This window comes from Polypterus senegalus, chromosome 8, assembly GCF_016835505.1.
Source record: "Polypterus senegalus isolate Bchr_013 chromosome 8, ASM1683550v1, whole genome shotgun sequence".
Taxonomy (NCBI): Eukaryota; Metazoa; Chordata; class Cladistia; order Polypteriformes; family Polypteridae; genus Polypterus; species Polypterus senegalus.
The window spans coordinates 177,333,174-177,358,748 of record NC_053161.1 but is presented as its reverse complement, the minus strand read 5'-3'; the positions used below and the strand labels follow the sequence as shown (position 1 = coordinate 177,358,748).

Here is a 25,575-nt window from a genome sequence, read left to right as displayed (position 1 = left end):
GGTGATGGAGAGGATGGAATGGAAGAAATTGATTCTGTGGACAGGTGTGCTTTATACACATCACAAGCTGAGATCAGGAGTATCTGTAATTGATTGATTGACTGATTGTAATCTGTGTGTCACGTGGGCACACAGCCAATCTGAGGGAGTCAGAATTTCAGCTGGGTTGTAGGAGATCAAATCCTTACTTCACTCGATGACATGCAAATCCATTTATAACTTTTATGTAATGTGTCCTTTCTGGATTTTTGGTTGATATTCTGTCTCTCTCCATTAAAATGAAACTACCATATAAATCAGAGACTGTTCATTTCTTTGTAAGTGAGGAAACGTACAAATTCAGCAGGGGATCAAATAATTATTTCCCACATTGTATCCCCAACCCAAGGGCCAAAGCAAAGAATGGGCACCTTTTTATCTGGGGATATGAGTGCCCAGGATGAATGACTTTTTTGCATCCTTTTAATATTACAAGTGTAGTTTCATCTTGAAGAGATTGGATATTCCACCATATGAAAGTACTTATCAAGATGCAGGGAGTTGGGAGAGTTCCATTTATGCCTTCTTTACCTGAATACTTACTCCTTTAAAGCTTCCTCCTTATCTCCTGTGACTTTCAGAGTGTTTCTAAACTTGGTTACACAAGAAAATTGTCTGTCACGTTCAGAACAGCAATGTGGCTTCTATCCGATGTGAATTGGTTTGTGGGTGTGAAGATGGCCTCTTTGTGAAAATCGTTTGCCACATTCAGAACAGCAATATGGACTCTCTCCTGTATGAATTCTTCTATGGCTTCAAAGAGTACTTCTGTCCGGGAATTGTTTACCACATTCAGGAACGCAATGTCACCTCTGTCATGTACAAGTTAAAAACTGTATCTGAAGAAGACACCTGTGACAGAACTGTTTGCCACATTTGTAACAGCTTTTTACAGTTATACAAAGTTTCCTATTCTTCACAGGATCAAACAATGACATATTTCTTCATTCTTATCACAGCTACTTAGGTTTCCACATGGCAGGGCTCCCTCAGACCTGTTGTAATAAAGAAAGTCTAGTGCTGATCTCCGCTATTATTTAAAAGGAAAATTCCCAGACAATTATATACAATGATGGTAATCATCAAAACTTAAGGACTCCTGGATATACATTTCACTTCTTCCTCCATCCTCCTTCACCCATCAACTTCCTCCTACAGAGCTTTCTTCTTCTATCCCATGTGCACTGCAGAGTGTCTCTTAAGACTGACCAGACGCACAAATTTTTTGCCACATTCCGAGCAGGAAAACGGCTTCTCTCCCGTGTGAACTGAAGAATGCCTCTTAAGACTGCCCCTTAATGAAAACTGTTTTCCACATTCTAAACAGCTGTAGGGCTTCTCTCCAGTGTGAGTTCTAGTGTGTCTGTGAAGACTGCTCCTCTCAGAGTATTGTTTGCCACATTCATTACAGCGATACGGCTTTTCTCCTGTATGAGTTCTAATGTGGGTCTGAAGATTACTCCTTAGCGAAAACTGTTTGCCACATTCATTACAGCAAAATGGCTTCAATCCCGTGTGAGTTCTTTTGTGGGCTTGCAGATGGGCATTTTGTGAAAACTGTTTGCCACACTCGTAACAGCAATGAGGCTTCTCTCCCGTGTGAATCCTCTTGTGGGTATGAAGAGTGCTCCTTAGCAAAAACCGTTTGCCACATTCCAAACAGCTGTACGGCTTCTCTCCAGTGGCAGGTACGGTGTGTCTCTGAAGACCGCTCCTGTCTGAGAATTGTTTGCTACATTCACTAATGCAGAGATGTTTGCTTCCTGTATAAAGTTTAAAAGAAAAGTTTTAATCCATTGTCCTAATATTTACATTACTTCACAACATTAAACAAATGCTGCCTGAAATTATGAACAACCTTCGATACACTGAAGCAATTGTAAAAGTTAAGAAACGCGTGGAAGAGCACTCACTTTGTGAATTTTACTTTCTGTATTACAACTACTCACCACATGTTTGCAGTCATCAATTACTAAGACGTTGAAATACTCAAAATAAATAGATCATAAGTGACAGAACGAATTGTCAAGATTATTGGACACATTTTGTTAACTACGTTACAGGACTGTATCATCATCAAATTCCTACAGTGTTGTTCAGAGTTACATTATTTTTAATGTTGTTCAATAAATGGAGGTGAAACGCGATAATCAAGACATTGAGGAGCTTCTTTTATTAAACAGAGTGCCATGCCAAGTATGTTAACAACAAAATAAAGACTTCAAACTTGAGGAAAGACGACTATATGGGGACGAGGAAGAGTCAACAAAACATCAGATGGGGAAACAAAAACTCAGCAGTGATAAATGAAGCTTGGTGTCACTTCAGAGATCTTCTGATCCAGACTTAAAATATGTTTATTCCAAAAAGCAGTAAAACACAAAAAGAATCTTCCAAAATGGATAATTAGGAGTATTATTAAAAAAAAGTACAACTGAAAAGATTACTGTACAAGAAAACTATAAAAAAGAAAAAAAAAAAAGCCAGACAATTCTAACATAGAGGAACGCCGGACACGACATCAAGAGATCAAAAAAAGTATTTGAAATGTGAAAAAAGAAACTGAAATGAAAATTGCTGGAGAAACCAAAATAAACAACAAGCAATTTTTTCAGACTACTCTAGTAAAAAAAAAAAAAAAAAAAAAAGATAAAAGAAAATTGAAGAAACCTTAGGGACAAATGGAGAAATCATTGAAAATGAGAAGGAAATAACAAATACAGCGATCCCTCCTCGATCGCGGGGGTTGTGTTCCAGAACCCCCTGCGAAAGGTGAAAATCCGTGAAGTAAAAATCATACGTTTATATTCTTATTTTTATATTGTCACGTTTGGGTCACAGATTTTCACAGAAACACAGGGACTTTAAAACACTGCAAACAAACATTTGTCTCTTTTTCAAAAGTTTAAACTGTGCTCCATGACAAGACAGAGATGACAGTTCCGTCTCACAATTAAAAGAATTCAAACATATCTTCCTCTTCAAAGGAGTGCGTGTCAGGAGCAGAGAATATCAGAGAGAGAGAGAGAAAAACAAACAATCAAAAATCAATAAGTGCTGTTCGGGCTTTTAAGTATGCGAAGCACCACACGGGAAGCATATCTTATATCATTGAGGAGTTTTATTTAATACATAATACGTGCTCTGATTGGGTAGCTTCTCAGCCATCCGCCAATAGCGGCCCTTGTATGAAATCAAACCAACTGAGGAAGCATGTACCATAAATTAAAAGACCCATTGTCCGCAGAAATCCGTGAACTAGCAAAAAATCTGTGATATATATTTAGATATGCTTACATATAAAATCTGCGATGGAATGAAGCCACGAAAGTCGAAGCGTGATATAGCGAGGGATCACTGTAAACTGAATAAATGTTTCACCCAAGTATTTCTAAAGGTAGAAACAAGCGGAATGCCTCATGCAGAAGTAAAAACAAACTCTGAGTTTAAAGATTTTAAAACGGAAGAGTCAGATGTGCATCAATTCCTCAATATGTTGGAGACTAATAAAACCCCTGGACCTGATGGGATCTTACCAATTGTATTGAAAGAAATAAAAGATGTCACCTATAAATACTTTTTAGACATATTTCAGCAGCTTCAGAAAGGAGAAGTACCTGCTGTCACACATGTGCGCATGGGAGGCAGCTAAAAGGCTCAAAGGGAGGTAATTCGACGTCAGACCAGGGGATGGCAGAGTGCACTGATCCTTAGTCTGTTTCATCAGCAGACCGACCATGGGAAATTTCATCTGGGTCTGATGACATCACATCCCCTGCCTAACTTTAAAGTTGCCACTTTTCCCTATCTGTTTGTTCTTGTTCTGGACTAAAGTCAGTAAACTTTGAACCGCAACCTTTGCTTTTGGCAGCCAATTTCAAGTATACGGGCGGCTCCCCACAAACCTCTTTGTGTGCTCATTTGAATCCTTTCACACTGTGGACTGGAAAGTTTCAAATGTGACTCTGATCTTTAAGAAGGGACAAAAAATGGATCCTAGTAATTACAGACCAATTCGTCTTATTTCTGTGCCATGCAAAATGATGGAAACTAGAATAAGAAATACATTAGAAAATTACCTAAAAGAAAATAATATTCTAAATATCACCCAGTATGGGATTATGAATGAGAGGAAGGTCCTGCCAAACCAATCTTTTAGATTTTTTTTTGAAGACGCAACTGGAATAGATGACAAGAACAAAGCATATGCCGAAATTTACATAGACTTTCAAGAAGCCTTTGACACAGTTGCCCCACACCAAAGATTCGTTCTGAAACTAGAAGCTGTAGACATCAGTGGGAAACCTACAAAACTGGATCTCTAGTTATTTAACTGTGTGGTCCCTAGGGGGCACTGCAGCTCCCCAAACTCCCAACACACACAGTCTAGGTCACAAGTTTGCCACAAACCGAATGTTTTATTGTGGGAAACTCTTCCTTCAGCAAGATTTTGTGGGCGGAGTGGTGACTCTTAGGCTACAGGTCTGTGTCGGTATCTGAAAGGTTGCCAGTTCAAATCCCTGTTACTGCCGTAAGAGATCCTGCTCTGCTGGGCCCTTGAGCAAGGTGGTTAACCTTCAATTGCTCCAGGGGTGCTATACAATGACTGGCCCTGTGTTCTGACCCCAAGGGGTATGTCATACAGGAAGAGACCTTTGAAAAGGGGTTTATGTTGACATAACATTTTCATCGACTGAGCAATGCACAGAAGCAGTTACAAAAGGCAAATAAAATGTCATGTTATATCACAGAAGCTGTTGAATTTAAGTCAAGGGATGTTGTGCTCAAACTGTATAGTGTACTAGTAAGACCACATCTGGAGTGTTGTGTGCAGTCTTGGCCACCACAGTACAAGAAAGAAATAGCAACACTTGAAGGTGTGCAGAGGAGAACAACCAAGTGCATCACGGGACTGAAGGACATGTCATACTGCGGCAGACTTGCAGAATTAAACCTGTTTTGTCTGAGCAGAGGAAACTGCACGGGGACCTGACCCAGGTATTTTAGATCATCAAAAGGTTTTGATAAAGGAGATCCATCAATGTTCTTTAAGCTTAATGGTGAATCAACTACTTGAGGACATTGGTGAAAATTAAGGGGCAGTGCATTTAAAACTGAAGCCAGGAAGCAATTTTTTACACAAAGAGTTGTGGGACTCTGAAACAAACTACCAGGACATGGAGTTGAAGCAGAAACCTGGACAACCATCAAGAACAATCTGGATGAGATATCCAGACAGCTTAGCTATTAGCTAAACAAACGGGCGACAAATGGACTGCACGGTCTGCTCTCCATTTTTGCAAATTTCTTACGTTCTTACAAAATGCACCTTTAATAATGAGAATGTGCCCTGACATTTTTTGAGCTTGGAAAAGGACACTATACAAATAAAATGTATAATTATTTCTTCACAATTGGTTAAGGCTTTGGACTTCAAACCCTTAGGTTGTGGGTTCAAATCCCATTGCTGACACCACTGTGTGACCCAAGGTTTGCCACTTCACCCACCTGTTCTAGAATTGGAAAATTAAAAGAAATGGAAGCAATTATATCTCAAATGTTGCAGGTCGCTTTGGATAAAGGTGTTGGCCAAATAAATAAATGTAAATGTTAGAAGAAATTAATGTGGAAACCAGAGGAATTCCAAAGGGTTCCCAAAAATTTTCTTGGAACAATATTACAATACAAAACCAGAAAATCTCTAATCCTTACATCACTATAGATAAACAGTCAAGCCACATTTATCACAAAATAAATCACAGCAGTTTCACTCCATTCTCTCATCAAAAACATAAGACCACCCTTTCAGGCCCATCACCCCCCACCCAGCTCTAAAACTTATTTACACTTACTTTTTGTACATTTATTTTCAGACTGTGGCTGATCTTCTGTTGTTCTAACTGTGAAATTCTCCTCCGTCTTGTTTGTGTCAGAATGTAAAGATTCAGACTTCACGCTGATAGAAGGCCCAGGAGAGTGTTTGCTCGGAGAAGAGACCATCCCAGTCACGGCTCCATCTTGACATGCATTGTGAAGGTCCTCTTCCTTGACACTCTCCAGACTTGTATGGATACTTGTCTCAATGCTGACAAACTTCTCTTCAGCCTCTTCTTTAACATGCACTAACCCCAGCTCACAGTCCTCCTCTTTAATGCAGAGATGATCCTGTTTAGGGAGAACAGACTCCCATTCCCAGTCCTCCTCCTTAATATTTACAGTCCTTATCTCCGGGATATTCATGTCAGACTCGCACATCTCCTCTTTCACATCCATCTAGACGTTAAGAGAAAAACTGCAGCTTCTCTCTCTGTGGAAAGAACAGGATTGAATGAAGTTAAAACTGCCATCATACAGACCTAAAGCTATTCGATTTTTATTTTACAGCACCTTTGCATTTAACGTGCCTGTCAAATCAGACAGCTCAGAGCCTGTTGATGGTAACTCATCACTCGTCATATCAAATTTGTGTAATAAAAAAAAAAGTGAGAGGAGTGAAAGTCCAACAGGCTGGAAGAAGATGACAGCCATCTTCGACTGTTGTGGGTTAGCAGAATTCACTACTGGGATTTAACAAACAGTGTTGTTGGAGTCCCAGAATTGTGTTATCAGTTATGTTGAGGAATGTTTATACAAGTGGGGCCTCAGGATTGTGTTAAGAAGTAGACACCTGTCAGGATGGGGAAGATGAAAGAAGAACTTTGCTAGCTTTTGTCAGATTGTCAAAGGTCCAACTCATAATATCATAAATACACATTAGATTTAATTATAACTTAAAGTTGAAATTCAATATTTAAATTACTTTATTAAATGAAGTTATTTCCAATCACTACTTAATTACGTTTGATTTGGTTCTGCCCTTACCAATACACTCACAGATTAAAACAAAGACAGTGCGACATGTAGATTTTAGTTCTGCTTCAAAATTTATAGATACTTTGAGTAAGTTGAGTATAATTGTGGAAAAACCATTTAGATCAGTTAACATTGAATGTAAACATGAAAAACATTTTAGATCAGCTAACATCACATTATAATGTGACCTTGAGAAATGCTCTGGATGCAGTGGCTCCCCTTAAAACAAAAGTGATCAAAGCAAATAGAAACTCTCCCTGGATTAATGACAACACCTGAGCTCTTACAGTGTTGAAAACTGGAGAACAACGAAGGTCTTTCAAATTGCATGGACAGAGAGTGTTAAAAAAATATAAAAAAGCTTTCTTTAAAACTTGCTCAGACTACTATTCTAAAATAATAGACAGATTTGTTTTCAATCCTATTTTTTGTAAAACTTGATCTATTTGTATGGAATGATTACAATAAAATCAATAAAATTTAAAAATAAATAAATAAATAAAATAATAGCAGTAATAAAAATCCTCGGGTACTGTTCAGAACAGTGGCTAAATGAACAAATGGGAATTCAGATCTACAGTACAAAAGACCAACAGACATTAGCAGTACTGACTTTATGAATTTCTTAAATGAGAAAATTTAAAATAGAAGATCCCAGATCACCACATCACAGTTTGCAAGCTGGACCTGCTTTCTTCAGATTGTAATGGAATCAAATGAACATCTGGACTGGTCTGACCATCTTATGCCACCTATTGCCCTGTTATTGGGTGCACCAGTTCTCCCGTATCCAAGCCAGACATTTGTGTGTGTGTTTAGGGATTACTGTTTATTATTTATATATTTCTCTTTGTCTCAAGCTTCTGTAAATTTCTAATAAAGTAAATCTATACATTTTACAGTGCCTTTCACTAACTATCTTATTTATTTATCTATTTATATATCTGAGTGGACCCAATGAAAACTCAGACAGCCATGGCATGTCGTCTCCAAACACCAAGCATTTACCCGCTATTTGTCTCTCACTAATGGGATTTAGTTATTTTTTTCTATACGATTTGGCATTCCTGCCTCACTCGAAGGCCACCATTCCTACGCCAAGTGTGAAGCAGACACAGACAATAAAACCCAACAGCCGAGCCAGAGCACCATACGTCACCGCATAGACGGGACTTTACTATGAGGGGCCAAACAGGTCATAAATTTCTTTGTGTAATTTATTGGTTCAAGTGTGAACACTATTGCTTTATGAATATTTACTATCGGTTTGCACGCATACTTAATTGGTTTGTGTGTGTACAATACTGTTTTCATTCACATGGACTATATTATACTATCGGTTTGTGCCTGAACTATGTCTGTTTGTATGTGCATACCACTGATTTGCATATGAACTATATTGATTTCTGTGTGTATGTCACTGTTTCCAGTGTGAACTGCATCGGTTTACGCTTGCGTGTTATCGGTTTGCGTATGAACAATATTGCACTGCGGTCTGTGTCAGTCTAAAAATGGATTTGTGAATGCATTATATTGGTTTCATGCACGTCTTATACTGATTTCATGTTACCGGTCGGTTTTGTGCTTGAACTCTGTTGCCATGCTGGTTATGAGTGTGCACCCTATCGCGACTCTGTGTATGAACTCTGTCGGTTCTACGTGCGAACTCTATTGGTTGTTCGTGTGATCTTCAGCGGAAATGGGCGGGGCAAGAAACAGGGCCGGTAGACTCATGTAGGGAAGCAGGCAGGAGATGGATCTGCATTAAAACAGGGCGGTATTTTCTTTTTCGCACAATACGTTTGCGAAAAGACTTGGTGGTAATTATTACTATTTAAAAGAATCGACCCTTGAGTCTGTAATGAAGACAAGGCTGTTAGGTACGTATTCGGCCATCTCTTTATTTGCTCCCAGCTATATGCTTGCTTGCAACCCTTGACTGTACTTTTTCACACAGATTTTGTAAACCACTTAGTTATTCTGAAGACAAAATACTCTACATTTATGAGCGACGCCTTTATCCAACATAACATTTAGTTACTACTGGTTACATTTCTTATGCCCAGCGCTGCACAGACAGATGAAGTGACTTGCACAGGGTCGCACAGTGTCACTATCAGGACTTGATGGTCCTACAAACTCAGGATTGAAAGTGCAAAGCCCTAACCACAGTTCTTGCACACCTACAACATGTATATTAATTAAAATGTGGCACATTAATTAAAATGTGGCACTTTTAGGACCTGCATGGGTGAGTTACATAATATTGGGTCACCTTACCTTTTACAGCTTTGTGACAAGGCAGATGCGTTTTTTAAAGATGCAGCCGGGTTTTGCTCTGCCTAATGCGGGGACCTGGGTGAAACTGACAAAGATCTGCCACTCCAATATCTGATAGATGGGATTAACTGTGACATTTAATGGGCACTGTAAAGGGTTAAATCACTTTGGACCACCTTAATTTTCATAGTTTTGTGACACTGGCATAATATAAACTCGCCCAGGACAGATTCCTTTGTTAAATTTGAGTTTAACATTTTTGACCCGTGCAGGACCAAAATGTGGACTATTTATTTTGTCAAATAATGGATTGGTTTGTAATGATTGAACTTATGTACACGCTGTAGAATATTATGCCTTGCTGTTGCAAAAGAATAAGAAGCTGGTTTTCAAATGCTGTGTGAATAAGTAACTGAGTGCAAGTATATACTGGATGTAGCGAAGAGTGAATAAAATACCAGCTGAATGCATACCCGTGATCATTTCAGAATTAAGGGAAAACACTCTTAAAAATAATTACCACCAAGCCCGTTCACAAACATACAGTGACAGGCAAAAGTATTCAATCCCTTTAAAAGTCATCCTAATTTTCTGCATGACAAAAGATTTGTCCACATAGTTATCCATTTGGTATTTTTAATGTGAACTCTTAGGCTGTGACAATACATTTCCAAAGTCCAAATAAACCATTTTCTGTAGATAATTAACTGAAGGAGAAAACCTCCAAAGTGGGGCTTTTTTATATCCTGAGAGATAGAAGGGACTCGCAAGTCAGTCATTTTACAACCCGCTATATCCTAACGCAGGGTCACGGGGGTCTGCTGGAGCCAATCCCAGCCAGCACAGAGTGCAAGGCAGGAACAAACACCGGGCAGGGTGCCAGACCACCGCAGGGACTCACAAGTACCACCTCATTATGTTTAATTAAGACAATCACCTTTGTAATTAATTTGTCATTGGTGTAAACCTGGAGCTTCCACAGCACAGAGGTTTAAAATACTCATGTATACTGATGGAGGTTTTCTTGTTCAGTTAAACGTGTACAGAAAATGGTTTATTTTGACTTTGGAAATGTTTTGTTACAATATAAGAAAAAATACTGAATGAATAAATACGTGTACAAATCTTTTGTCTTGCAGAAAATTATGACAACTGTCAAGGGGATTGAATGCTTTTGCGTGCCACTGTACTTCTGTTAAAGGGCTTGGTGGTGGTGATTATTTTTAACATCTGAAATGATCACAGGACTGAAGTTAGGTAAGCATTCAGCTGGCTTTTTATTCACTCCTAGCTACACATATGCCTGCAGTCAGTTACTTATTCACAAAACAGCTTTGTCTTCAAGGCAAAATATTCTACAGCGTGTACATTAACCTGCAAACTGATCCTTTATTTAAAAAAAAATAAACATTCCAGATTTTGGGTTGAAAATGTTAAAACGCAACTTTAATAAAGGAATCTGTCCTGGACCAGCTTATATTATGCCAGTTAATATACACATTGTAGATGTGCAAGCATTGTCACGTGGTGCTTAAGAAGTCTGTACGTTCAAGTCCTGATAATGACGCTGTGTGATCGTGAGCAAGACATTTTACTTTTCTGTGTGGTGTGAGGGGCAAAGGGCGAAAGAAATGTAACCGACAGTAACTAAATGTATGTTGGATAAACGCGTCAGTCGTAAATGTAGAATATTTTGCCTTCAGAATAAATAACTGGTTTCAAAAGTTGGGTGAAAAAGTACAGTGGCTTGTTGCGAGCAAACATGGATGCGAATAAGAAGACGGCCAAATACGTACTAACTCCAGCCTTGTGTTCATTACAAACTCGAGGGTAGATTCTGTTAAATAGTAATAATTACCGCCGAGCCCTTTCGCAAACGTATTGTGCGAAAAAGAAAATACAGTACTGCCCTGTTTTAACGCAGATCGGCCTCCTGTCCGCTTCTCTTTACGCTCCATGACCCTACCAGCCCTTGAGTTTCTGTTTCTTGCCCCGCCCATTTCCGCTGAAGATCACGTGAATAACCAATAGAGTTCATTCACAGAGTTGCGGTAAGGTACGTACGCATAACCAGTATGTTTCGTACGCGAAACCGACATCGTAAACACACAACCAATTGAGTTCAAGCGCAAAATCGACAGGTTACTCACATGAAACCAGTATAAGACGTGCATGAAACCAATATATTGTATATACAAATCCACTGTTAGACTGGCACAGAGCGCAAGTCAATATGTTCAAACGAAAACCGATAACATGCGCGTGTAAACAGATTCAGTTCACTCACAAACCAATATCAAACATACTGGAACCAGTGACATACACACGTAAATCAATATACTCCATATACAAATCAGTGGTATGCATATACAAACGGATATAGTTCAGGCACAAACCGATAATATACGGACACGAACCAATATAGTTCATATGAATGAAAGCAGTATTATACACACGCAAACCAATTAAGCATGCAGGCAAACCGATACTAAATATTCATACACCAATAGTGTTCACAGGGAACAGTAGAGGGCACTCTAGCTGTTATGTATAGATGTATGGATGGAAGGACGTTTGCAATAAAGTTATATATTGCATCAGAGACTCGCGTGAGCGTGCATAATAACACTACGCCGATGTTAAGTCGAGCAGAGTCCTTAAGCGAATAAAATGAACGTAAAGATGAAAACCACAAACTCGGATCACTTACCTTCTGCCTCTCTGGCATGTGCTGTTTTTAAAGCCGACCTACTCAGCAGTCTGATTACTGCACACCGTCTCACTCTCTCGCAAGTCGCATTCGATGACGTCACGGATCAGCATAATCTTAGTGCGTCATCAAGGGCGACGAAAACCGAAGAGCATGTAAACATTTGCAGTCAGCTGGTGCCAGAAAAGAAAGTGACTTGGGCATAATACCCGGAAACAGAAGTAAGTGATCTGAATCTCGGGGGTTCGGGAGGGGTGGGGGGATTTGCTCTTTCGCTTTAGTCAGTGTCATGCGATTCGAATCATGAACAAGTGGAGACTTAAGGACTCTGTTCGAGGGGATTCCTCAGTGTTGCGCGTGATTTGCCAGTCATTGTCTTCTGTTTCCGATTCATATTCATTCAGTACCGGATGTTCATTCAGTCGCTGTCCTCTGCTGATTGCTGAGTGCTTTGAGAGATGGCAGTTTCTATAAAATCCGCCATATCGCCAACCCAAGAACAGCAGCACTATTTGAAAACAGAAGCAATACCATGTTGAGCTGGAAGGACATTCACGGGCATGAGGAGATTTGGATGCACAACTTTTTCTATCCCAGTGTCACCGTTTTGAATCCAAAAAAATTAAGTGCTGGGTCCGTCGTAATAACAACATACAAACTGTCCTCCCAGCGATCTGCAAACTTTGGCTTTCCATATTCCCTTTTCTCAGCCAGCAGCACTCTGTCACCTATTGCCACTGAGGCTCCTTTATTTTTTCAGTTGCCTTTCCTGTTGTACCTCGAATCCTGGCGGCTGAAGAACAGTCCCTTTCAGGTTCACCGTCACAGCTGCTGGTTCAAGCAGGTCACGGCACCAATGTTAGCTCTGTCTCAGGCACTACTCTGCATTGTGATTCATTCATTCATTCATTATTATTATTATTATTATTATTATTATTATTATTATTATTATTTATTATTTAGATTAAGACAGAGGCCACACAATCATTTGTCCCCATCTCTTATTAATTTATTTCTCTGGTTCACAGCGGTCACAGAACTTCTTTTCATTTTAAAGAAACATATAAAGCTTAAAAAAAATCTATATTACAAAACATGTAAATTAAAATATAAAAAATGAAACTCTGTATAGAAAAAAAATTAAAAGAAAAGAAAACCATCATAGAACTGGGGGTGCACCCAGTCTAACCTGCTTCTCCTTCCTTTTGGAAAGTTCCATTTATATGACCGGGCTGTTGGTGTTAATTGCCCCTCTGTTCTGCAATGGCACCATATCTCACCAAAATAAAAATAATGAAACGTAAAGAAAAATCCTTGGGCCTTTTTATTAGCCTTTACAATCTAATTTAAAAAATGAAATGTTATATCTATACAGTGGTGTGAAAAACTATTTGCCCCCTTCCTGATTTCTTATTCTTTTGCATGTTTGTCACACCAAATGTTTCTGATCATCAAACACATTTAACCATTAGTAAAATATAACACAAGTAAACACAAAATACAGTTTTTAAATGATGGTTTTTATTATTTAGGGAGAAAAAAAAATCCAAACCTACATGGCCCTGTGTGAAAAAGTAATTGCCCCCTTGTTCAAAAATAACCTAACTGTGGTATATCACACCTGAGTTCAATTTCCGTAGCCACCCCCAGGCCTGATTACTGCCACACCTGTTTCAATCAAGAAATCACTTAAATAGGAGCTGCCTGACACAGAGAAGTAGACCAAAAGCACCTCAAAAGCTAGACATCATGCCAAGATCCAAAGAAATTCAGGAACAAATGAGAACAGAAGTCATTGAGATCTATCAGTCTGGTAAAGGTTATAAAGCCATTTCTAAAGCTTTGGGACTCCAGCGAACCACAGTGAGAGCCATTATCCACAAATGGCAAAAACATGGAACAGTGGTGAACCTTCCCAGGAGTGGCCGGCCGACCAAAATTACCCCAAGAGCGCAGAGACGACTCATCTGAGAGGTCACAAAAGACAGGACAACGTCTAAAGAGCTGCAGGCCTCACTTGCCTCAATTAAGGTCAGTGTTCACGACTCCACCATAAGAAAGAGACTGGGCAAAAACGGCCTGCATGGCAGATTTCCAAGACGCAAACCACTGTTAAGCAAAAAGAACATTAGGGCTCGTCTCAATTTTGCTAAGAAACATCTCAATGATTGCCAAGACTTTTGGGAAAATACCTTGTGGACTGATGAGACAAAAGTTGAACTTTTGGAAGGCAAATGTCCCGTTACATCTGGCGTAAAAGGAACACAGCATTTCAGAAAAAGAACATCATACCAACAGTAAAATATGGTGGTGGTAGTGTGATGGTCTGGGGTTGTTTTGCTGCTTCAGGACCTGGAAGGCTTGCTGTGATAGATGGAACCATGAATTCTACTGTCTACCAAAAATCCTGAAGGAGAATGTCCGGCCATCTGTTCGTCAACTCAAGCTGAAGCGATCTTGGGTGCTGCAACAGGACAATGACCCAAAACACACCAGCAAATCCACCTCTGAATGGCTGAAGAAAAACAAAATGAAGACTTTGGAGTGGCCTAGTCAAAGTCCTGACCTGAATCCAATTGAGATGCTATGGCATGACCTTAAAAAGGCGGTTCATGCTAGAAAACCCTCAAATAAAGCTGAATTACAACAATTCTGCAAAGATGAGTGGGCCAAAATTCCTCCAGAATGCTGTAAAAGACTCATTGCAAGTTATCGCAAACGCTTGATTGCAGTTATTGCTGCTAAGGGTGGCCCAACCAGTTATTAGGTTCAAGGGGCAATTACTTTTTCACACAGGGCCATGTAGGTTTGGATTTTTTTTTCTCCCTAAATAATAAAAACCATCATTTAAAAACTGCATTTTGTGTTTACTTGTGTTATATTTGACTAATGGTTAAATGTGTTTGATGATCAGAAACATTTTGTGTGACAAACATGCAAAAGAATAAGAAATCAGGAAGGGGGCAAATAGTTTTTCACACCACTGTATATTTTATATATATTAGCCATGCCCTGTGGCTCCACCTGCGTATTACTGAAAAAGGACAGTGAATTGGTACTGCAAGTGAACTTTGATACTTAGTGCAATGAGAGAAGTCACAAAATCTACTGGAATGTTCAAGAAAATTCTAGAAAAAAGCCTGATGTAAATCCATTCAGTAGTTCTCTCATTCGATAGCTGAGTGCATGTAAGATGAGCCCAGAGGCTGACACGTGGTTGATTGTTTATAACATAAACACTGACCTGCTGTTACATTTTTCTTTTTGCAAAATATCAAAAGAGAATAAATATAAGTATGAAACTTAGGATGCCTATATTTTTAAAATGAAGTTTAATTTATTGAGGGTGGAAAACCTTAAAGTGATAGATCTGCTTAATTGTTTCTTAAATAGATAAATGGATTTGAAAGGCACTATATGACAGACAGTATCTATCTATCTATCTATCTATCTATCTATCTATCTATCTATCTATCTATCGAGCTTAAAGTAAAAAGCCAAATTCCACCGTGGACAAATAAACTTTGATCATTTCATTACTGAATTGCTTACATTATTTAATGTGAATATTTTTTCATACAGTATATATTGTGGACGCTAGGTGGCACTGTTGCCCCTTAAACCCAACAGACAGACACTCAAGACACCTGGTAAAAGCTCCAAGAAGATTTTAAAATTATTTTTCTTCTTTTAACCCTTAACACTAGAATTACCAGAGCCTACGAAAAAACTCGTAATTCCGTCCCACCTTAAACTGCTTCTTAAATCCCTTCACACCTCTCCGCCAGCGTCCTTTGTCTTCTAAATGTGCTGATAAAGAGAAGCTTGGAGCAGCCGGCTATTCCATCCCCCCACCAATTTAGAACGTGCACGAACTTCTCTCAGCTCATGCCTTGATTGAGTATCTGGGAGTGAAGTGGAGTTTTAGAGTGGAAATAATAGATCGTTGTTTGGAACACACGCATTTCATGTCTGTTCCGTTTCTACAGTAATCTGTGTCAACACATTGTTAAAACAGAAACGTTTTTTATATTCTAGTAGTAGATGACAAAATGTAGGCATAAACTATATAATGTATGAAGCCTGAAGTCCAAATAGCAAAGAAACATTTTCACAAGAATAACACAATTGCGCTTTTATTCAAAAATATAACTGCAGAAACAAAAGCCGCCTTAACATGCGACATTGACACCAGTTTATTGTAACTGCCTCCGTGGTTCAATAGACTCAGCCCCCGCTTGGGAATCAAGAGGTCACGAGTTCGATCCTGCGCCCTCCGTTTTAAACTGCTCTTAGTCTTACTATCTTAGAATAAAAGCATACATTTGATTTCAGTCTGTAACAGCCGGTGCAATTTATGATCCATGTAAAGGTTAGCTTTTTTTTTTATTCACTTTTCATTCTCTCAGTCGCGTTCAGAATCAATCCATACAACCCCATCTGACACGGCTGTTTTCACTAAAGACGCGCTATAGCTCTGCAGTGTACCATGATGCATACTAACGCCCCCCCAACCCCGGGTTCTGACACACAAACGCTGGCGAAGCTGCCTTCTTCGTATCTCACCGTCACTTGCTTTTCTTTTTTCAGTTTTATTGAGTGTTCCTGCCAGTCCCCGCATGTTGCTGTATGCTTTTTCTTTTGTACTCCAGGACATGCAGAGGAAAGAATGGTAAAGACCAGTAACTTCGGCGCTATATGCAATCATCAGACACTCCCCATCTGCCCGTGTCGCTCAAACACAGGAACATATATTGGTGTAAAAGTATAACAAAAGTGCACTTTTATTCAAGTGCACTTTTTCCATCGCCTTTTCCTGTAAGAAGCAGTGTACACACTTCTCTCTATGCTGTGGTTTCTATTACACACCTGAAAGAAAGAGAATATATGTGAAAATATAATCGCACTAATGCAATATTATTTGAAAACGAACAGCGTCAGATCGGGTGTGAATTTATGCAGGAACTGGAAATTCTCTGATGCGGACCTTCCCCCAGGGAAGAAAGTACAGTGTCAGGTGCTCATTCAGTGTAATAGAAACCATAGCACAGAGAGGTGTGTACACGGCAACAAGTACACGTGTCGTAAATGTAGGAAGGACGGTCCTTGGGTGTGTGGGAACTGTTAATATTTGAATGTGATGATTTTATATAGCACGGAATGAAAATCTGCACTTCTTAGCATTGCACCATGCAAGCTGTCGTATCAATCGCCTACTGTAACTTGCTTTCTTTTTCTTCGGTTATACAGGTAGTTTTGAATAAAAGTGCACTTGTTTTGTTTGCGAAATGAAGTGTCTGCGCACTTTTCGTGGCATTACACGTGTATTTTTGAGCATGCCCGCTTGAGCAGTATAAAAGTATTGAAAAGTATAACAAAACAACGGGCAGATGGGGAGTGTCTGATGATTGCATATAGCCCGAACTTACTGCTCTTTACTATTCTCTCCTCTGCATGCCCTGGAGTACAAAAGAAACAGAATACAGACGCTTATAGCTCTGCGTTGTACCACGATGCATACTAACGCACCGGTTCTGACACACAGACGCTGGCTAAGCTGCCTTCTTCGTATCTCACCGTCACTTGATTTTCTTTTTATTCAGTTTTATTGAGTGTTCCTGCCAGTCCCCGCATGTTGCTGTATGCTGGATATTTTCACATGTATTGTCTCTTTCTTTCAGGTGTGTAATAGAAACCACAGCATAGAGAGAAGTGTGTACATTGCTTCTTACAGGAAAAGGCGATGGAAAAAGTGCACTTGAATAAAAGTGCACTTTTGTTATACTTTTACACCAATATATGTTCCTGTGTTTGAACGACACGGGCAGATGGGGAGTGTCTGATGATTGCATATAGCGCGAAGTTACTGGTCTTTACCATTCTTTCCTCTGCATGTCCTGGAGTACAAAAGAAACAGCATACAGCAACATGCGGGACTGGCAGGAACACTCAATAAAACTGAATAAAAAGAAAAGCAAGTGACGGTGAGATACGAAGAAGGCAGCTTCGCCAGCGTTTGTGTGTCAGAACCCGGGGGTGGGGGGGAACCCAGGGGCTTTAGTATGCATCGTGGTACACTGCAGAGCTATAGCGCCTTTAGTGAAAACAGCCGTGTCAGATGGGGTTGTATGGATTGATTCTGAACGCGACTGAGAGAATGAAAAGTGAATAAAAAAAAAGCTAACCTTTACAAGGATCATAAATTGCACCGGCTGTTACAGACTGAAATCAAATGTATGCTTTTATTCTAAAACAGTAAGACTAAGAGCAGTTTACTTCTCAAAACGGAGGGGCAGGATCAACCCGTGACCTCTTGATTCCAAGCGGGGCTGAGTCTATTGAACCACGGAGGCAGTTACAATAAACTGCTGTCAATGTCGCATGTTAAGGCGGCTTTTGTTTCTGCAGTTATATTTTGAATAAAAGTGCAATTGTGTTATTCTTGTGAAAATGTTTCTTTGCTATTTGGACTTCAGGCTTCATACACTATATAGTTGATGCCTACATTTTGTCATCTACTACTAGAATATAAAAAACGTTTCTGTTTTAACAATGTGTTGACACAGATTACTGTAGAAACGGAACAGACATGAAATGCGTGTGTTCCAAACAACGATCTATTATTTCCACTCTAAAACTCCACTTCACTCCCAGATACTCAATCAAGGCATGAGCTGAGAGAAGTTCGTGCGCGTTCTAAATTGGTGGGGGGATGGAATAGCCGGCTGCTCCAAGCTTCTCTTTATCAGCACATTTAGAAGACAAAGGACGCTGGCGGAGAGGTGTGAAGGGATTTAAAAAGCAGTTTAAGGTGGGACGGAATTACGAGTTTTTTCGTAGGCTCTGGTAATTCTAGTGTTAAACCTCCAGAACCGGCTAAAGTCAGTTCCCAATGCAATTTGCCAGCCATCTGGAGCTGAGTATATCCCGGCTTACTTATCTGAACTTATCATGACTTACAAAGCAGAACACACATTAAGATCTCAAGATGCCGGTCTGCTTATGACTCCAAAGATTAATAAAATAACAGTGGGAGGTTGAGGTTTTAGTTACAGGGCCCCTAAACTGTGGATTGTTCTGCCTGCTACTATAAGAGATGCCCCTTCACTCTCAGGCTGAAGACTCACTACTTTGGTTTAGCACACCCTGACTAGAGCTGCTGATTAACTGTACAGACTGCATCTCTGTTGTTGGTCATTAGCACTAAAACATAAGTAACATGATAGTTAGATAGATAGAACCACATTTGAGTACCGATGAGAGAAACAGAATAGGTGAGGAGGGATAGTAACAATATCTATCTGTCTGTCTGTCTGTCTGTCTAAAATGTCTATAGCATTATAATTCATTGCATAGCGTTCATTGGAGCTAAAGCAGGCATTATCAAAATGTAAAATTATGCATCAACTTTGAGAAAGATCTCCCTGCCAGGTCATTTGTTCATGTCTAACAAACATGTGCTCCAAAATGAGATAACAAATGTGTAATTAAAAAATAAATAAGTGTTCAGTAGATTCTGTGGCCCCTTTACTGACCCCATAAGCATCTCCTAGTGTTTTCTCTCCTATTGTTTTATTAACAGAATGCTGTCTGTGTGGTGTTTTAACAGCAAGTCTTTTATTTTGTTATTGATACAAGACGTATAGTAAAAGGCTCCGATTCAGTGACGGCACTTCCCTTGTTGAGTTCTCTATTCAGATGTTGCTAGAGGGCCAGTTTTATGAATTTATAAGCATTTGATAAAATGATTACATTCCTTGTCTGTAATGTTAACTACATTTATCGATGGTAAACTACTTAATGCTCCTTCTCACTCACTCAGGTCTGCCAGTGACCAGCGTCTGGTGATGCCGCCTCTGCGTGGTATCAAGTCTCAATCCAAACATTTTGTGTGTAGTTACAAGTTGGTGGAACAGGCTGCCCACCTCTTCCATCTGAACTGCTGACTCCTTCTATGTATGTAAGAAGAAACTGAAAGCCCATCTGTTCTGTGAGTATCTGTCTAATTGATTGGAAAGAATTTGCTCTGTGATCTTTCATTTTATTGGTTAATTTTTTGTTAGATTAAGTTTAAATGCTTTATTGATTATAATCTATAATTGGAAATGTATGAGTTATTGCATCTCTTCACTTGTGGCAATCACCTTTTATTACCTGTCCTAATACACCTGACAAACAAACAGACCTAGGCTTAACGTCACTCAATTATGTTTACCTTTTTGTAAGCCACTTAGGATTAAAGCATCTGCAAGGCAAATAAATATAAATGTATAATGTAATGAAAGGGGAAAAACAATCTAGAGGAGTGACTTCATTTAATTAAACAGGAAAATGAAAATCAGGAGATTTCCAAGTGAGAATAGGCAGTCGTGTGATTATTTCGATCAATTCATTGGTGAACCAATAAGATGTTAACAAACCATTTATGTCAGAATAGCAGCCTGGTCTCACGGCTAATATGTTCAGAGAGAAAAATCACATGTAGAATAAGTACCGTATATACTCGCGTATAAGTCAGGTCTTGAAACCTGAAAAATTGATTATAAAATCAGACCCGATTTATACGCCCGTTCAAAAATGCGACACTTAATTTTTTTTTTTAATATCTTCTTGTCTCCTCCAATCTCGCATCACTTTCTTAGACACATCACATTTTGTTGCAGCAGTGCAGTTACCAATTTCTTTCGCTATTTCAACAACTTTTAATTTAAAATCATCTTCCTATTTTCTTCTGATCGACTGCTCCATCATAGACAAGGGATACTCTTACGAGGTAAGGTGTATGAGGGTGTGAGATACGAAAAACACAAAACTGTGCAAACGTCGCTTTGGAATTGTTCGGGCATTACCATGTGGTCACATAGGCACAATACATAGAAACAAAGGCCGTGTGCTCCGTGGCGACTCTCTCAGGTGGGCATTAGCATATCATAATCTCTTGGACCAATAGCGTGAGTTTACCACATTCGACTTATATGACCAACATTATAAAATACCAGAAATTATACAGTAAAGTCAAGCCCAGAATTACCCGCTGGAGAACCTAAACGTGAGTATATATAAGTATGTCTGTTAATTTAAAGTCAACTCATCTAAACTTTTTATGAAGGGTAGACTGTTTTTATCGGCAGCTTACTAATTCTGCAAGGGCATAACTTCAGAAACTGTAACCTGTCATACTCACTAAAAATGGTGCGGTTCCAGTTACCGGAAGGATTTTTAAGAACACGTTTGTTTCAGCTAGTTTTAAGAGTTTGGTTGAGTGTCGAAGTCAAGAACGTTAAGTCCTCCATCTCATACTTTCTATTTTAAACACATCCTTTTTTTAAACTTTAAGACTCATTCCTCTGTATGAAATGAATCTTGACCACATTTGCATATCCTTTTTACACTTGTTCATATCCTGCTCTCACACACATGTGCTTAGGAGGCAGTCAGCAAGCCCTGAGGTGAGTGATATGATGTAAGATAGGGGGTTAATTTGGGGTACTGATGCCTCTCTCTCTGTCTGTCTGTCTCTACAGAACAAAAGAAGATAAATAATAAATACACACACTCACTGACAACACTTCCGGTTTCTGAAAATGGCTCCCTACAGACAACTTCCTCTGTGATGACGTCACGTCCGGTCCATCTCCGATGATGGCATTTCCGTCTCATTGTGATGACGTCACTTTCTGGTCCCTCGGTGATGACGTTACTTCCGGTCCTTTGGTGGTACCGTCACTTCCAGCTCATCGTGATGATGTCATTCCTGGTCCCCTCAGAGATGACGTCACTTCCGGCTCATCACAATGAAATCACGCCTGGTCCCTTAATGATGCCGTCACTTCCGGCTCCTCGAGATGCCATCACTTCCAGTCCATCTCTGATGATGTCTGTTCCTTACAACTCATTTCTGGCAGCCATTTTGTATATAAACGATCGTTCCACTTTTGTACACTGTCAAATGTTTTGGTTTTTTCATCAATTATTGACCCAATTTTTCTGCGTTTGCCATGGGTATTACATGGGGCAATTCCCCAACTCTTTTTGCATTTTTCTGCATGATTTATTTGTATTACACTGCCCAAATTCTGTCTACTGCATGCCACTAGCAAATTATCACAGAAAAAGTGTCATGCTTATAGTTTAAGTGACAAATAAAGAATTGATAAACTGTCAGAACTTTAGTTATTTCTGTTAGGTACCATCAACGATGGACAAATTAAGGAGCGAAAAAAAAAAAAGATTTGGGGCAGCCAAGTGTATGATATTCCTGGCTGCAAATGGTCAAATGAAGTGATTTGAGATTGACAAGATGGCGGTTTTAAAGGCAAGAAGAGGAAGTGATGTCATCAATGCGGCCAGAACCGGAAGTGGTGTCATCTCTAGGGGCGGCAGTGACAACAACATTTATTTATATAGCACATTTTCATACAAAAAAATGTAGCTCAAAGTGCTTTACAAAATGAAGAATATAAAAATAGAAGGCACAATAAAAGATAAAAATAAGTCAACATTAATTAACATAGAATAAGTAAGGTCCGATGGCCAGGGTGGACAGAAAAAACAAAAAAAAACTCCAGACGGCTGGAGAAAAAATAAAATCTGCAGGGATTCCAGACCAAGAGACCGCCCAGTCCCCTCTGGGCAATCTACCTAACATAAATGAAACAGTCCTCTTTGTATTTAGGACATCATCAATGGGGGTTGGAACTGGAAGTGGTGTCGTCTGGGCCCATGGGGGCACTGGAAATGTGACATCATTGATGGGGTTTGCAAACCATAAGTGACATCATCAGGGACAGGCTCTGCAGAGAAGTGAGATAAAGAGTCGGTGTACTCTGCCACCCCCTGGTCTGGCATGGAATTACTGTCATTCAGGCCCTTTAGCTGCCTCCCATGCCCACGTGTGTGACAATACAGAAATCCTATAAGTCAGTTGGGATGGCATTGCAATATTTTTCACAGAGCTTGGAATATAAAGTTTATGGCCAGCATCGATTTGACATGGGAAAGGAGAACACGTAAGATGGAGCATCGTGGGTGAAGCAGGTCATGAGTGGCGAGCACGGCGCTGAAAGGCAGCTCACTCAGAACGCTTTCACATACACGGCAGAACCGACAATGTATACAAATGCAAGAAAAAACTGTCGGCTTACTTTACTCGAGCCACATGAAGACACTGACACCCATCCCAGATTGTGCCATGGTGAAACTAGATGGACAGAATGTGGGACTTTGCAATAAATGAGGTGCTGTTTAGGTATAAACAATATCACGTGGCTTTAGTGCAGCTATACTGAAATGCTGTACATGCACACAACGGCTTAACGTGATGTTTTTAGTTTTCCTACATGATGCCTCATAGTATACTGCGAGCTTTGCCACAGTGTTGCTCACCTTATTGTGGTGCCTGAAGTCACCGATATCATCTATAATAAGGTGTGCTCAATTTTTACGTCAGATTCTACTTAATTTTCACAAGGTAAATTTGCCTCAATATCGTCCATGCTACTGCTTTATTTTCACTAAAAAATTCAATGTACACGTCTTAAGTTACACTAACACATGAAGCAAATGCAGAGACCTGCCATTCAGCACTTTTACTTTGATGCCCAACACATGGAAGCCACTGGTGGGCCACAAGTGTGTGAGGTGGTCCTCCTCTTTGAGTTTGTTGGATCTTTACCCCTCCCTTCTTAATTTAATCTAAAGAGTAATGAGTTACTCTCGATATACTTTAATGTCTATACAGTCTGACCTGGTGTGAACTTTAATTCAAAGAGTGCTAACAAAAGAAAATGAAGCTGTTTTACGTTTGCTTATTGTATTTGTGGTGCAATTAAATCCTGTTTTGATTTTTTCCATAGTAATGAAGAAGCAGCTCCCATTTACAGTAACACCAAGATGCATGTGAAAGAGGAGACACATGAGGCAGACATGAATAACAAGGAGATGACGACTGTAGGCATTAAGAAGGAGGACTGGGAAGGAGAGACTGTCCACCCCAACCAGGGGAATCTCTGCATTAGGGATGAGGAAAATGAACTGGTAACTGTGGGAATGAAAGAAGAGGCAGAGGACAAGTCAATCAGCATTGAGACGCACAAACATAAAATCATGGAGCACATCAACGTCAAGTCGAGATCTGAATCATTACAGTCTGACACAGAGACCACTGAGGAACTTTTGCCAGTTGGAACTCATGATGATCAGCCACCACCGACACGTCAGTCTGAAGAAAGTAAGTGTGGAATTAAAATATGTTCATGTTTTGTGGTTGTGATTATGGGCCCAAAGTGGCTGTATATGAAACTTTGCATGAAGATGAACTATTTTTTTTCTGGCAACTCACTTTTCTGAAAAGCGCACAAAGCAAAGGTTTCACATGTAAATCACGTAAAAAATGTCTGTTGCTGCTGTTAGTGCCTGTTCAGGGTCTCTGGTGGCTGTGCAGGGGCAGCTCGATGGCCGGTAGGAATGCATGGCTGCCTGGCTGTCTTCGTATGGCAGTACGATGCAATCTGGTATGTGCCTCTTGTCATTGTAAGTGCCGGGATCCTCCCAGGTGAACGCTGCCGTAGGCGCATCAGCTACCCAAGCGTGCTCAGCACCACGATCAGCTGAGGACCGTTGGTTTTCAATCTCCATCTTTAGATCACTTGCATCAAAATCGGAGTCCGACAACTCAGAGTCCGATTTGGCAATAATACGCAAAATGTCGTTCACGGAGTATTTAGTTTTGTGCATTCACTTTGGTCTCTCGCCAGACGTCGATGCCATTTTAGAGGTTGTTTGCTCTTTGCTACTCACACATGTGCAGGTAATCGAGTTCTAACCATCTAAGCTAACTTTCCTTCTAGCAAAGACAGTTGAACTAAAACATAACAGCAAGTTTAACGGCTGATTACCGTCCTCTGCCCCTGAATTTCGACAAAAGTCGACATCCACCCTGAAAAAGTTAAAAGGGTAAGTACAGTATTTGTCAAGTCAACGTTATCTCTTCACAAGCATGGTATACAGTTGTGGTCAAACGTTTGGAGAATGACCCAAGTGTTGGTTTTCACAAAGTTTGAAGCTTCAGTGTTTTCATATCTTTTTGTCAGATGTTTCTCTGGTCTGTTTCTCAGTTCATAAGATTACAAAGGCTTTTATTGACAATGACATGAAGTTTATGCAGTCGATATTTGGAGTGTTGGCCCTTCTTTCTTTTTCAAGACCTCTGAAATTCATCCTGGCAGGCTGTCCATCAACTTCTGGGCCAAATCCTTACTGATGGTGGTCCATTCCTGCATAATCAATGCTTGGAGTTTGTCAGAATTGGTGGATTTTTTTGTTTGTTCCCCGGCCTCTTGAGGATTGACCACAAGTTCTTAATGGGGAGTTTCCTGGCCTTGGACCACAAATTTCGATGTTTTCCATGAACCTCTTAATTCTCACTTTTGCCTTATGGCCGGTGCTCCATCATGCTGGATTGTTCATTGTTGGTCACCAAACTGCTCTTGGATAGTTGGGAGTAGTTGCTTTCGGAAGATGTTTTGGTCCCATTCTTTATTCATGGCTGTGTTCTTAGGCACAATTGTGAGTGAACCCACTGCCTTGGCTGACATGAATGGTCTCAGGATGCTTTACTGCTGGCATGACACAGGACTGATGGCAGCGCTGCTCACCTTTTCTTTCTCTGAAAGGGGTTTCATCCGAGAAAACGA

General features: G+C 39.9%; 2 protein-coding genes across 4 annotated transcripts in view; one reads left to right on the top strand and one right to left on the bottom strand.

Moving 5' to 3' along the window:
• Nucleotides 1-294: 294 nt before the first annotated feature.
• On the bottom strand, nucleotides 295-11,967 carry LOC120533454 (zinc finger protein 239-like). Its single transcript, XM_039760366.1, has 3 exons — nucleotides 11,882-11,967; nucleotides 5,892-6,346; nucleotides 295-1,802 (listed from the first exon to the last, which is right to left on the bottom strand). The coding sequence occupies exons 2-3, from the start codon at nucleotides 6,310-6,312 to the stop codon at nucleotides 1,210-1,212; spliced, it is 1,014 nt and encodes a 337-aa protein (XP_039616300.1). The 5' UTR covers nucleotides 6,313-6,346; nucleotides 11,882-11,967; the 3' UTR covers nucleotides 295-1,209.
• A 52-nt stretch (nucleotides 11,968-12,019) lies between these two features.
• LOC120533426 (gastrula zinc finger protein XlCGF57.1-like) overlaps nucleotides 12,020-25,575 on the top strand; it is a 36,760-nt gene continuing 23,204 nt past the window's right edge. Inside the window, exons 1-3 of one of the 3 annotated variants that reach the window (XR_005634492.1) lie at nucleotides 12,020-12,102; nucleotides 19,704-19,871; nucleotides 21,406-22,142. Coding sequence is in view for 2 of the 3 variants with exons in the window: in XM_039760306.1 (XP_039616240.1) it covers nucleotides 23,774-24,110 (337 nt within the window). In the remaining variant the exon portion in view is untranslated. Of the gene's footprint in view, nucleotides 12,103-19,703; nucleotides 19,872-21,405; nucleotides 22,143-22,742; nucleotides 23,352-23,736; nucleotides 24,111-25,575 lie in introns of those variants that run through there. The other 2 variants (XM_039760306.1, XM_039760307.1) reach the window with 2 other exon arrangements.